This window comes from Papaver somniferum, chromosome 10, assembly GCF_003573695.1.
Source record: "Papaver somniferum cultivar HN1 chromosome 10, ASM357369v1, whole genome shotgun sequence".
NCBI classification, from domain to species: domain Eukaryota; kingdom Viridiplantae; phylum Streptophyta; class Magnoliopsida; order Ranunculales; family Papaveraceae; genus Papaver; species Papaver somniferum.
The window spans coordinates 147,423,562-147,439,081 of record NC_039367.1 but is presented as its reverse complement, the minus strand read 5'-3'; the positions used below and the strand labels follow the sequence as shown (position 1 = coordinate 147,439,081).

The 15,520-nt window shown below is 35.9% G+C and overlaps 1 protein-coding gene across 1 annotated transcript; it reads left to right on the top strand.

Moving 5' to 3' along the window:
• Positions 1–10,555: 10,555 nt before the first annotated feature.
• Positions 10,556–11,797, top strand: LOC113316458 (F-box/kelch-repeat protein At3g06240-like). The gene has a single exon (XM_026564634.1). The coding sequence runs from the start codon at positions 10,556–10,558 to the stop codon at positions 11,795–11,797; it is 1,242 nt and encodes a 413-aa protein (XP_026420419.1).
• The last annotated feature ends 3,723 nt before the right edge of the window (positions 11,798–15,520 follow it).

The following is a 15,520-nucleotide window of genomic DNA, read 5'->3' as shown; positions in this document are numbered from 1 at the left end:
TTAACAAATTCAAAACCTAGAAAATAAACAAAAATTCAAAAACAAGCTTAAAATATCTAAAAAACGATTCGAAAAACTAAATTAAGCTTCGGAAACCTAAAATAATAGATCCTAATCTTACAGAAACTAAAACATAGAATCGAATCAAGATTAAAGAAAAATCAGAATCAAGATTGGAATAAAAACGAACGAACCTGAAGCTTTGCTGAGTAAATTGAATCTCGGTAATCAAGGACAAGTGAGGCTAAAGCTTGCTGAGTAAATTGAATCTCGGTAATCAAGGACAATTCTCGATAATCAATCTCTCGAAAATAAACAGGATAAACTGAAACTGAAAGTGAGACTAAACTGGGAAATAAAAAAGAAAATAAACGAATTTTGAAAACTCTGGGCCTGGGAATAATTTGTTGGCCGCTTTTGGGTGCGCCCGTGAGATTTTGTGGGGTGGGTTTCACAGTAGGAAAATGTGTAAGAAATGGTCTCCCTGTAATTTTCACCTCTGACTTTTGATTGAAGATGAGGACGAGTACACTTCAAATTCACTATCATTCCATAGTTATTTGAAGAGTTCGGTTTCGGTTTCATTGGGTACTAACGCTGGCTAATTACGGTCGAACTTAGTTTTCCCAAAACTGATCACTTGCTTAACGTTGACATCTACCATATTCACTAATTTTCTGTAGTGATTATCTCTGAGATTTTTCTTTATTTATATTGAACATAAATTTTTTACCAATAACAGATTATTGGTATTTTTTGTCATCATCTCTCACTTATAGCTGGGATTAGAGGTGTAAAACGTGTCGTCTCGGCTCAGCACAGCCCATCCCACGAAATCACGTGTTTAGCGTGTTGTGTGTCGTTTTGTGTTATGCCGGAGATTAAGACGTGATGTGTCGTGCTAGAAGGCGTGTTGTGTTGTGCTCTGCCACAAAAATAAACGTGATGTGCCGTGTTGTGCTGTGCCGGGCACATTTATTTTATGTTTTTCAATATAAATATTTTCCAAATATTTAGGTATTATATGTGTTTTATGAAAATAATTCAACATGATGACAATAAAATGTCACTAATTGGCTATCTTTTGTGAAATATACATAAAATGTGATGTATTATGCCATGTCGTGAAATATTTTATACATATTATGGCGTGCTTTCTTAACGTGTTGTATTGTGTCGTGCCACGTGCTTGCCCATGCTGCGTGCTGTGCTTGGCTACTGTGCCGATTGGTCTAACCCAGCCCGTCCCATTAAATTAACGGGTTATGTCGTGCTGGGCTAAGTCACGTGCTGGACTGTGTTGTGCTCAAATTTTAGCGTACTGGGTTGTGCTATGCTCGTGCTGGCACAGTCTACACCTCTAGCTGGGATTTTCTTTTCTTTGAATGATTAATTCTAGCTAAGCTAAGTAGATGATACAAGTAAACTAACTTATTGGTATTTTCTTGATTTCGTTGGGTGTGGTTCTTATTCATTCATTTATATAAATACAATTTCCCACAACATCTACTTTGTGTATACAGCCAATATATACAATATCAATTAGCCAACAAGGGAGTCGGTATGTTTTGGTTCAGATAACAAAAAGGAAAGATACATGTTGGGAGATACAAGGCTCGAATCATTCTTAAATTCACAACTAGACAAATTCACCTTAGTTCATTCCCAACCATAGCATATCATATGAACTATAATATTGGGCATACCAAAAACTTTATAGGCATACAAAGTCATTTTTCTAATCAGGGTGCATTGATAAGGGGTGTCTAATGGGTATGAATGACCTATATACCCTTAAACACTTCAAAAATATTGATTTATAGGCTTTAGTTTCGGATGACTCGTGTTGATGAGTTATCAGCCGAACTTCCCGCTGTAGACTGAATTTTTTCGATCTTGTTTTGATCATAACTTCTTCGTCCAACGTCGGAATGACCTCATTCTTTTTGCGTTATCTTCGTATTTTCATTCTCTTGAAGATGAAGATAAAATCTACTTGATTTTAATGGGTTAAAATCTACGATTTCCATTATATAAGCTGAACCATTAACATTTTTTATTCTTGAACTCTCAGGAATAGGTTCGGCTTACATCTATGAGCCGAACCAACCCATTGATGAACAATTCGGCTTACATCTATGAGCCGAACCTCACATAATTTTTCTTCCAGATCACACAGGACTAGGTTCGGCTCATTATGATATTTTTAAACAAGTGGTTCGGCTCATAACAATTACACTTTCACCTTGCCGAACTGTTCATTAGTTGTCATTATCCAGGTTTCAGATCAAGGTTCGGCGCATAATTTAGGTGAGTTGTGACCCGAACCTAGGTTCGGCACATAATTTAGTTGCGTTGTGAGCCGAACCTAGGTTTAGCGCATAATTTTTTTGTTTTTTTAAGCCGAACAGTTCTTCAAATTTTCAGCCTGAAAGTGTATATGAACAGTTCGGCTGATACGATTTTCATTATATAAGCCGAACCATTAACATTTTTTATTCCAGAACTCTCAGGAATAGGTTCGGCTTTCTAGGAAAATTTTATACAAGCCGAACTAGTGTCTAGCAAATGTTCGGCGTATACCTAAACAGTTTCAGCTAGCCGAACTGTTCATAAAGGGATCGGTTCGGCTCATAAATGTAAGTCGAACCTTTTCATCCTCCATTGAATCATTCTCGTAATCTAGGAAATCAACCATTTGGGAATCATTGTTGTAGTTGATGTGTATTTTCCTAGGTTTTTTAGATGATATATGACACTCCTCATCCTCCATTGAATCAAGAATTAGAATTTTCTCACTTTCTCCTTCTCTTTCTCTCCTTCTTAACCAAACCAAAACTTTGACTTTTTTCCCCAAATTTTTCATCTAAACAACTCTTATAATTCTGAAAATTATTTTAATCACTAAACAAAATATTTAATCACTAATCAAGATTAGTAACACTAATACGTAAAGGGCATATTTGCCATTAAAATTTTTTGGGTTAAGGGGTTATCTGATTTTGCTATTTCACAACCTTTTTTGTCTTCATTCAGTATGCCTTGGAAGATTTTGGTGTGCCCAATATTATGGTTCTATCATATTACTAACTTTTCACAAGAGCAAATAAAATACATTTTTGAAATTTACGAATTTACTTATTTTATTATTTTTTTCTGATAAATACAACAAAAAAATTTATAGAAGAGAAAGAATATACAACAGAGTTTAGTTCTGGGAATCCCAAAGGGATACAACACCCTAGCAGGAAAGAGAGCAGATGTCAAAGTTCCAAATCCATCTACAGAATAGTACTGGGTTTTTATTACAAGAAGGCTTGATTGAGTTAATCAGAAGCCGTCAAAGGCCATGAGACATTGAGATTTGAGACCTGATACACAATCTGTTGCGATGAAATTGGGACAATCTCGGAGGAAATTGAGGGAAATAAATACACACGTATGTAGGGCTGCACAACGGGTAGGGTGGGTAGGATATGGCCTATACCCGTCACCTTACCCGTTTACTGGCGGTTAAGAAAATCTTTACCTGCCACCCTACCCGTCAAATAATGGATAGGGTAGGATACGATTAAAAAACTGGCGGGTAGGGTAGGTTGGCGGGTATGGATAGGGTATGTGCACTCCTAGGTAGGGTGGGTAGGATATGGCCTATACCCGCCACCCTACCCGTTTACTGGCGGTTAAGAAAATCTTTACCCGCTACCGTACCCGCCAAATAGTGAATAGGGTAGGATACGGTTAAAAAACTGGTGAGTAGGGTTGGCGGATATGGGTAGGGTATGTGCACCCCTACACGTATGTATTTTGTGTTGAAGAGCGTCCAAGGGGATCACGAGCATCTATTTTGTATGCCATATATTTTCAAAATTGAATTGATGAGAGCACGCCATTCATTTTTGTGCAAACAAAATCTTCAAATTATTAAGATTTATTGTCACGTTGTATGGGAATAATTCAATGTCTAAAATCATCCGAATGGTCGATATACTTTTCTCATCTCTGTTGTGGCTGTTAGCATGTCAATATATAATGGAATTAATCGCCTGATCGATATTGTACTGAATAGAACTAAAGTCATCGAGTGATGTTACCAATAACCTGGACTAGAAATTTCTCAGTATCAAATTCTTTATTTAAAATAAAAAAGAAGAAAAATAATTATCTCAAAATATATCCTAGCTCAAGAAAGAAATGAGGATGAAATGCAAGTCATGTAATGTTTATGTAACGGTGGCGTTGCCAAATACGACATCGTTGTTTATTGCTCGGCAAAGGGAATGCAAGCGATGCACCAAATGTATGAAGCTGAACCAAACAACAAAGCAAAACTCGATTGGAGGATGGAGAGAGAGGAGAGAGAAGAGAGAGGTTTATCACCGATCAATTTATATAAGAAGAAAAGAGATAATGATTATCCAAACTGAGTTTTCAGTCGGATATCAAATGGCAATAAGACACTATCTGAAATCAGCAAACTTTACATTAGCTCTATGCTCTCTCTTATACTACATTAATTTATTATTCACATACAAACACAGCCCCGGAAAAAAGGTACCAGTTGGCAACTGCCAACTTCTCACCTCCCTGATAGTTTTTCAGGGCTTTTCTTAAATATAGTCCATGCTTTTATTAACCATAGTCCAAAAAATTTAAGTTAAAACGAAAAATAAACATTATCAGAAAAGTCTTAATTAGGGGTGCAGATACCCTACCCATACCCGCCAACCCTACCCTACCCGTCAGTTTTTTAACCGTATCCTATCCTATCCACTATTTGGCGGATAGGGTGACGGGTAAAGATTTTCTTAACCGCCAATAAACGGGTAGGGTAGCGGGTAAAGCTCGAAATTATCCTACCCTACTGGTCTTCGAGCAATTCCTACTAGGGGTGCACATACCCTACCCATACCCGCCAACCCTACCCTACCCGCCAGTTTTTTAACCGTATCCTACCCTATCCACTATTTGGCGGGTAGGATGACGGATAAAGATTTTCTTAACCGCCAATAAACGGGTAGAGTGGCGGGTATAGGCTAGAGCTGTCAAACGGGCAAGCTAGGGTCAACCCGGCCCTAGCTTGCCAACCCATACTAGGGTTAGGGTCAACCCTAGCCCTAGTACTATTCACGAACAAGCTCAAAACCCCAACCCTAGCCCTAGACCGGTCAACCCTGACGGGTTGGCGGGTTGGCTTGTTAATGTTATCAATTTAAAAATTAAATTTAAAATTTAGGATTGTTTAGGATTATTCATTTAGTAAAGGTCGAACCTAGGTCAATTTGGTGTTTAACTAGAAGCCCCACCACTGAGTTGTAAAGTAGACGTTTTTATTGCCACTTAATCAACGATATAGCCGGTTACGGTGCTTTAGTTTTCTTAGGCAGAGAACCCTAACATCAACTAAGCATTTTACTTTTTTTTTTTATCATTTTATAAGTTTAAATTAATGTGAGTAAGACTAACTCACTGTTTAAATTATGCTAGTCCTTTTATCAATTTAGGACATCCCGAATAAATATGTGATTGATGAATCTAAGTTGTAATTTAATTTATTGATTGATTATTTAAAATCTAAAAATTGTTATATTTGTTTGGGTAGATCCAAAATTAGCTTTATTTATTGATTTAAAATTAACTAATTCTAATATATGTTTGCAAATCATGGATTTTAAAGAGTTGGTGGGATTGAGGGATATATTTATTAATTTTGACGGGTTGACGGGTAACCCGCGGGTTGGCCCTAGCCCGGCTTGTTTTCTAGTAGGGTTGTATTTGCCAACCCTAACCCGGCCCGTTTAGACAACAAGCCAAGCCGGGCCGGGTTGAAACAAGTCGGACTAGGGTCAACCCGCAAGCCGGGTTATAAATTGACAGCTCTAGTATAGGCCATATCCTACCCACCCTACCAGTTGTGCAGCCCTAATCTTAATTTGTGTACTAATGATCATACTTCTTCCCCAAAATCAAATTATAAACCCTAACTTTTCTTTTTTTAAATCCAAAATAAGTTACATTTCAATTTATTTCTAATTATTCTCTCACTATTCTTACAACTTGTCCTATCATAAATCTTAATTTTATTTTTCCCGTGTAACAAACCTTACCCAAATCACCTTTTGTCTAAAATGATTCTATTTTTCCTAAATGATGATTACAATAATATCGATTTAGGTTATCTATTATTTAAAATTTTCCACAATCTAAAATCGAAATGAAATCAATTAGGGTTTTGATTCTTTTCCTAAAATCAATTTTCTAAACTCCATAAGCATTATTATTTTATAAAAATTATAAGATGATCTTTTTTTTTAATCACGAACAATAAATTGAGTACTCTTCGAAATCATCAATTATGTTACTCTTAAAAATAATCAATTATGTCACAAATCTTACATAAATTTATTTATGAAAATTATATAATAACTTTATTCTTTTTTCTAATTTAGGGATTTGATAATTTATTCAATTATTTTGGGCTATATATAAAAATTGTGTTGAATTTTATGGGTTATGTTAAGGAATATAAGAATTCGTTTGGTTAGCTTAATAACTTATTTTACATGGACTATGATTAATATAATCATGGGATATATTTAAGAGAAACCTTTTTCAGTTGTTTGAGTTTGACTAATTAACCGGAAAGAATGTGAGGGGCATTCCTCTAGTTCAACAAAAATACCAGACGCTCCGCCCCTTGTGCAGTTTAGGTTCTCTAATCTCTTTATAAAACAGTTCAATTCTTATGCAGTTTAGGTTCTCTAATCTCTCTATAAAACAGGTCAATTGTTGTTAAGTAAGAGGGTTTAAGGAAGGAAAGATATAAAAACTTTGCTAACCTTTTTGAGGTCACAGTTTCCTCCAACATCTCATTAGTTTGGTTAGCGGGGGAAAAAGTTAAAACCCTGTAATTGCATCAAGACCAACAATGACGGAGCCAAAATTTATTGCTCCCGGGTCAAATTCAAGGAAATCTACATTTTCAGTTTCCACTTACCTAATTTGCCCCCACAAATGGCTGAACTTACCAGAAAATGAAGCTTTTTGACACTAGAGTTTGAAAACAAGTGGGTCCGTAGACCCCATTTATCTCAATGCGCCTCCGTCCCTGAAAACCAACTATGAGAAAGCAGAATGGACTTTATACATAAATCAATAAATAAAATTATTGATGATGCTCATTTAAATTATGCTGAGTTCATGTATAATATGCAGGAAATCATAAAAAAAAAGAAACATTATAAAGTGATACAATTTGAAAAGTGTGCCAATTTTTAAGACGCGCGCGATATACTCCCACAAAAAATTGATTATTGGATCAGCCCCTTAGAGTAGTGGGTTCACAGACTCTACACTCCACACTTCATATGTCTAGATTATTACTAGCGCGTGCATGAATTCATGCTGACCATGTACCGCTAAATCGTCAAATTTGTTATTTTAGAGATGCAGGTAAAGCTCATGCATACCGTGTCATACAAGCTACAAATCAGCGTGAAATTCGGTTCATGCGCAACAGAAAGAATGGATATTTGTATTTTTAAAGTTCTGGCGTTCGAAAAAGTTCACATTAGTTTTATGTTAATTTCACACTCCATGTTTTTCCATTGTGAAGTTATTTCGATATAATCTCAATGATACATTATAATAGGATAACAAATAAGTTGTTCTCATTTCATTTCATGATGGGATTATAGGTGCCACTGGTTATGAAAATAAGCGTCATTACTTATAGGGACATTCCCCTTTCTCTTTCCTCTTCTTTCTCCCATCTTCTCTAAACGAAACCCTTACCCTCTCCGGCGTTTCTTGCTCAGATCTGCGGAGCAGATCTGAGCAGCCATGTTACCTAGTTCATCAGCCTCTTTTATTTGTATTAACTAGCTGTAGTTTTCCTTTATGTTGTGCTTTAATCTCTGTTGTTTATGGTTTAGCTGTTGCTGAGATGCAATTTTGGTTTTGTTTGTTTGGGTTTTGGGGTGGTATGGAAACTATGGGTGTGGATCAGATGAAGAAAAGCGACCGAGATTTACCACCATGTTCATCTCGGGTCAATGAGAAAATCGTTGTTTCAGCCTCAAATCAGGTGTTTTTGTTTAGATCGGCGATTAACAGCCCTAGATATCCTATGATTTTTTCATTAGGGGTTATCTTTGATTTATTTTCAAATAGATCGATTTTTACTTCGGCTGTTAGTTTTAGTTTTATGTTAATCAGGTCTGCTTTGGTGTTTTCTTTGATGGGTTTGGTGTTAATCTCTGTATTGTGGATCTTATGTTCGGGTCACTTTCTATTACTGATGGATACTCCCCAAGTTTGGTGATGATCTCTGCAGGCAAGAACAACAACTCCGACGATTTTTCAGGCGAGTTTTTATAGTTCCGGTAGGCGAAGTATCTGATAAGCATTTTTTGGAAGGTCAGGGTTTTCAGATAAAAATTAAAAATGTTTCTAGGGTTGTGGATCACGCTTCAACGATCCAAGCTCTCCCGTATGTAAGCGGGTGCTACTATTACTATTATTACCGGTCTCTCCCGTATTTAATCGGGCGTTACCACTATTACTGGATTCTGGTATACATGATTTTGTTAACTGAGATTTTGATTCTCGAGATTTGTCACTTGGTCCTGTTAGAAGATTACTTGGAGTCGGTCCTATTTTTTTACTTTGTGGTGTCCTGTAATTCCAGGTTTTAATGCATGTTTTATCTATTAAAAAAAAAATTATGAAAATAAGCAAAATGAAGGGAAACCGAGAATAAATGAGATATTGGAGGCAACTACAGGGAACAAGACTTGAACTCTCTGAAATTTTATAAAACTTGTATAATTCTTCTGCCAAATAATTATTTACGTCTTTTTTTTTTCAATATTTATTACCAAATCCTTAATAACTAAAGGTTTATTATTCTTGACGGTTAAAATTGTTCTCCTTGGACCAAGTAGGGATGCTTCCTTAAAAGTCCATCATAATCATCTCTAAGTTTTGCTTCTTCTTTTTTTACGAGCCTTAAGTTTCTCAAATTTATGTCTCTGTTGTCTTCTTCTCTTCTTAAAACACAATCTGAAATAATTATAACCAAAATGAACTGGATTTACCATTTTGTATCTTCAAAGATGAAAATTTGGATATTACTACAGAATATTGAGAGATAGACTTCCAACATCCAGTGCCATGAGCTTTCTTGATTTTATCAGGGACCCAACTGGGGCTAACATTACCATATTATCACAAATCTCCATTTAGACGATTAAGCAGTGCTGATGTACGTGTAGTTTAGACTTAGTCTTATATCGAGTAGTAGCTGTTACCATGGATGCAACTCCAATACTAATAGTTGTTTTAAGGATTTCACCAATTCTCGTGAAATAATGATATTAAGCCTTGAACGTGGAATTTTCAATAGTCTCATGGATCTTAATGTTATTATTATTTTTTTGCTTTTTTAGGTTGTTCAAATGAAGACATCAGCCAACTCCAAAGCTCTTAAATTTACAAGGATAAAAAAAGGAGCCTGCAACAGACCCTCCTTCGGGTAGAAAACATTTTGTGCCGCGTGATCCAAATTCCAAAACTCCCGACTTAATAAAAGACTCAACCTGTATGTTCAATCCTTGTGTAGTTGCAAATGTCGCACCTTGTATAGGCTGTCTGTTTGTTGCCACTTAATTTTCTCCACAACGTTAGGAACTTTAGTTGGTTGGTTTTTATAACATGATGAAAAGGCCTCTACTCGTTTTTGATGTCCGTCGGTTGACATATATTCTTGTGCTTCATGCTTAAGGTTGCGAGATTAAAACCTTGAATAGTCTCCAATCAAAAGGGTTTAGATGAGTGGGTAAAGACTAAAGTTCTCTAAATTAATCAAATGGACGGCTGTCGGCTGAGCAGCTTCGAGCCATAGCAAAAACCCTAATAAAGAAACAGGTCCAATATACATCATAGGCCCGTCTGAATGTGGTATCAGCCTGGATCCGATAAGTCTTTCTAACTCTCTTCTTATTATTATTGTGTTTGTTGTATGAGCAGGATTTCCGAGAACCCGAAACCGCACATATTTTCCAACACTTGTATTGGACAATAAAACTCTGATCAGTAACAGATTATTTGTATTAGCAACAAATCTTAAAGCTCTACTCCCTGTAGTCGTCAGGTTTCTCAGACTCAAAATTCATCCGCCAGTTCTGAAGAGATACGACGTGCACTATTCTTCATCGCCTATTCTTCATCGCCTTCTCTTACTTCTTACTTTTCCGTTTAAAATTCCACGACGTGCATAGAACGTACACTCTACTTTACTTGTAAAAATTAATAGCCCAAAGATCTGAAGAGATTAAGAAAGATAATCTCGATTTCTTCCGTCAATAAACTTGTTTAGAAAAGGGAGTCTCCGTTAAACTTGTTTTCCTTCTTCGATCCAGATTCAGAAACATACAAAAGTAGATTTATTTTGTACACAGAAAAAGGAATATACGATCACGATCAGCGAAGTACTCAAACACGAACGAGAAGAAGAAGAAGATCTGAAGATCTGAAGATGGACGAGAACGAAACCATGAATGTAAAGCCATTAATGCCGTACTTTCCAGAAGAAATCATCAAGGAAATCCATTCGAGGTTACCTCCCAAATCTCTCTTAAAATTCAGGTGTGTATCAAAACTTTGGAGCGTCCTTTATAATAACCCTAAGCTTATTGAGATGATGCAAATCAATTTCAATATCATGATAGTATATGACGACAATATGTATCATACAGATAGCGAATCATTATCATCATTACTTGACGGTATGGAGAGGATTCATTGCCCAGACCCAGAATTTGAATATGGTAATAATAGATCATCATCATTACTTGACGGTATGGAGCAGATTCATTGCCCAGACCCAGATTTTGAATATGGTTACAGTATCACTGGTTTTGTGGGTTGTTGTAATGGCTTGTTTTGCTTACTTATTCACAATCGGGGGGGTATTGATTATTGTTTATGGAACCCATCTACTGGGGATTGCAAACGAATACCAAGTCCACCTGATCAATTCGATTATTCTTTACACGGATACTCAGCAATTAAAGGATATGGGTTTGGTTATGACTCGAAAAGTGATGATTACAAGTTTGTATGTATTACAACAGATTTTAATTGTAACCTATCTGCAGTTCAGATCTATTCACTTAAATCAGATTCATGGAAACAAGTCAAACGGAATCTTAATATCCCTTGGCTACTACCTTTGCGAACCGATCTCCAGTACGCAGTGTTTTGTAATGGAGCACTTCATTGGCAGACATCTTCGTCGTCCAAAGAGTTAATTGCTTTAGGCATGACTGATGAGCTCATCGGAGGAATCTCACCACCAGAAAATTCAAATTTCGACGAGGATCCCGATGACACTACACGTATTGGTATGTTGGATGGGTGTCTTTCCATGCTTTATAGTAGTACAACCCTTGGTATTGAAGTATGGTTGATGAAGGATTATGGAGAGAAAGAGTCATGGACTAAAATTTACAGCATTCCGAAACTGACATCCCTAGATGGTCGAGTGTCAAGGCATTTGTGCTTGAGAAGGATCAAGTGTTTAAAAAGTGGAGAGATGCTATTAGAGGTTAGTTACCAATGGTTTGCGCCTTATAGAAAGGCTTTGGTTTTATATGATCCAAAGAACGAAACTTCTGAAACTTTGATGGAAGATGAGGACGAGTACTATTCAAATTTACTATCATTTCATAGTTATGTGAAGAGTTCTGTTTCGGTTTGGTTGGGTACTATGCTGGCTAATTGTCATGGAACTTGATGTTTTCCAAACTGATCACCAGCTTAACATTGACATCTATCATATTCATTAATTTTCTGTAGTGGTTAACCGATTCATGTTTGAGTATGTTGGGGGTTATGATATGATGATTTTATGAACCCTGAATGTGTGTATTGTTGTTGAGTGGTTGATGTTTTTGTTTGTTTGAATATTTTAAATGAAGCTTTCCTAGTTTGACCTATGACTCTATGAGAGTTACTGTGAGAAGGGTACTTTTAATTTTTATCGTCTCTCTATGAGCTGTAAGTTTGTTGTTGTTTACTGAATCTGACTGCACAAATGGACGAGTTACTATATATCTGAAGAAGTCAGTTTGTTGCACATCCATTTGCAGTTTAAAGCATATTTTCTTGAATTAGTATCGTGCTAAACAACCAAAATAAGATTGAATCCATCGATTGGGTCTATTTTCAAAAGTGACATTTCGGCACACCTTGTGATCCAATTTTACACAATTACCCTGTCAAGGATTTCTTCTACTGCTTCCTAGGATTGTTTTGCGCATATAACAGTTCCACCAAGTCAGTCGAATTGGGTACCAGTGAACCCTCAGTAAACAAAAATCAAGGTAACAAACCATATCGCATAAAATCCAAAAGGATTTGGCGAATCGGCGATTTTGAAATGTCAACTCAGTAAACAAAAATTTGATTTTTAATCCTTGTCTCTAAATCCTAAGCCATCGTCAATGATTTCAATTCTTTATTTGAGTTCATATGCATATCTCTTATTCGCATTTGGTTTTTAGACATTAGAATTCCTAGCATCTTTTGTGGATTAATTTTGATCTCATTTTCTTGTTTTCACATCAACAAAGTTTTCTTTTAACTATGTATCTCAACTAATTTTCAATCTTCCCTAATGTGTTTGCGGATTGTTATCTCCTTAATGGTGTTTGCCTCCAGATTTGTTGTGTTTACAACGTTTGCTCTGTTAGCTAAGTGGCTTTTTGAAGTCCTGTTGTCACCATTGTTGCTCCATCATGAGAATTTTCGACCCAGTCAGAACCGATCCAATATCATTCATCTCAAAAGTCAAAGGCAAAAACAGCGGAAGAGGAAAAAATTTGAAATTCAAAAAAGTCATTGCAAATTTGGTAACAAGCTCCTGATTCTTCTCTTTGGATTTTATGCGATATGGTTTGTTACTGCAAATAGATATAATATCAATAACCGTAGAATATATTTGTTTCAAAAATATCGTGAAGAAATATCTTTGATTGTGGAAAGAAACCTTAATTTCATTGGGCTAACTCATTATATAAATCAAGATATTGAAGACACAGAGGAACAAGGAAACTGTTTTATGAACAAAAGTATAATGGCTGAAGAGAATAATGAGCAAGTGATTGACCTAGCTGAAAGGTTTAAGCAAGCAACCCTTGATCTAGATAAGGAAGAAGATGAAGTGGAAGCTGTTACTAATGAAGATACAACGAATTGGGATAACTGCCTAATTGGTATGATTATCATGGAAGAAGGAAACATGGGATTTAAAGAGGTGGAACATCATATCAAGTTTGCCTGGTCACACATCCCAGAAGGAGAAGTGAAGGTAGTGGAAATTGATAAAAACATCATGATTTTCAAATTCAATGATGAAGAAACAAAGAACAATATCTTCATAACCAGGCCATGGAGTTTAAACAAAAACTTAGTTGTCCTGCACCACTATAACTCTGAGGTTATCTATAAGGAATTGGATTGGAATCATCAATGTGTCTGGCTCCAATTAAAGAAGCTATTTCCAGAGCATTTGAATGTTATTTATGTCACAAAAATTGGAAAACTGGTGGGTGAAGTTGTTGCAATTGAACCCAAAGATGCAATTCCAGTGGACAAAGAAGGAGTCAAAGTCTGTGTCAATGTTGATATAAACTTTCCACTAAGAAGAGGTGTGATGGCAAAAACTAATGCAGGATGTACCAGATGGATTAAGTTCTTTTTTGAAAAACAGCCTCATAACATCTGTCCAAAATGCTACATTATCAAGCACACCAAAGGTGTTGTTTGCAAGGAAGCTGGAGATTTTCTAACAAAAGCTCATAGTAAGCCATACTTCCTTGGAGCTAGTAATACTGCAAATAAGAAGACTATGGAGAATGGAAGGCATGACAGTATCATTCATAGCTTCCCAAAGAATAAAGAGACTAAGAAGATAGGATTCATCCCTCCAAAGGATGGCATTATGCTGGTACCAAGGACTGAGCCCTCAGCTCATATGGATGACGAAAATGATGCAACAAGATTAGACAAAAGGTTGAGAATTACTGCTCCTCAAGATGAAGCTGGATCAAGCAAACTTTCTCATGATGGGGGACAATTGGAAACACAAGCTGAGAAGCAATCTGACAACACTAAGGGAATACATAAGGTAATACACAAAAAACTTTTTATAACTTTAAATATCTTGCATTATTTTCATAATATTTACCTTAGTTATCTCTTTCAAAATCAATATGCTATTTTTATAACTAATTTCTCTTATTCTTCTGCAAATATGAAAATCATTTCTTGGAATGTATGTGGATTTGGAAACAAAGATACTAGAAATCATCTTAACATGCTCATTAAAACTCAAAACCCTGACATAATTTTCTTGAGTGAAATCAAAAATCAGTCAAAGAGAATGAGCTACTTACTGAAGAGATTCAAGTATCCAAATATAACCCTTTTAGATCCTATAGGCCTTTCAGGAGGGTTATGTGTCCTGTGGAAAGATGGTATTGATTTGCAAATTATTGATGCTCATCTGAATATGATAAACTGCACTGTCAAACTTGATAGTCAAAATAACAGTAGTCTGTTGACATGTATTTATGGTGATCTAAATGCTTGGGACAAGGAGAATCAATGGAACCACCTTATAAACCTAAGGACAACATATCATAATCCTTGGATTGTAATAGGAGACCTCAATTTCATATTACATCAGAATGAAAAAGACGGTGGAAATCCACATAGTCAAAGTGATATTGATGTTAATTATCTGCTTTTGGATAGTAATAACCTATTCACTATGCCTTATAGGGAATCCCTTTACCTGGACCAATAGAAGGAATGATAGTGATCTAATTCTTGAAAGACTAGATAAAGCTGTTATTTCTTATGACTGGTTCAATATCTATCCAAATGCTGCTTTATATCACTTAACTGTCTTAGGGAGTGATCATTGTCCTATAATGCTAATCACTAGCAAACTGGAGTGCAACACAAAGAAACCCTTTAGGGTGAATAAGTCATGGTTCAGAGACCCTACTTGCTCTGAATTAATCAAAGCTGAATGGAAAGGTAATACTAATGTCTCTGCTAGTTTTATCCTTGCTCATTTACAACACCAAATATTGCCTCAGAAACTGGAATTATCAACACTTTGGTTATATAAATTCTCAGATTTCTAACTTGGAATTTCAGCTATCTAATCTTACTAGAACTGTTAGTAATCACAATGACAGCAGGGTTGTGGAGCTAACAAGGAAACTAAAGTATTTGTATGATGTTGAAGAAGAATTTTGGAGGCAAAGAGGTAAGGATGATGCTATGCTCTTAGATGATAGGAACACAGCCTATTTTCATCAAAAAGCAAACTTTAGAAAACAAAGAACTCAAATTGAGTCTCTACAAAACAATATAGGTATTTGGCTGGATGATAGACATGATATTGAAACTAAGCTTCTTAGACATTTCAGTGACATGAGTAGAA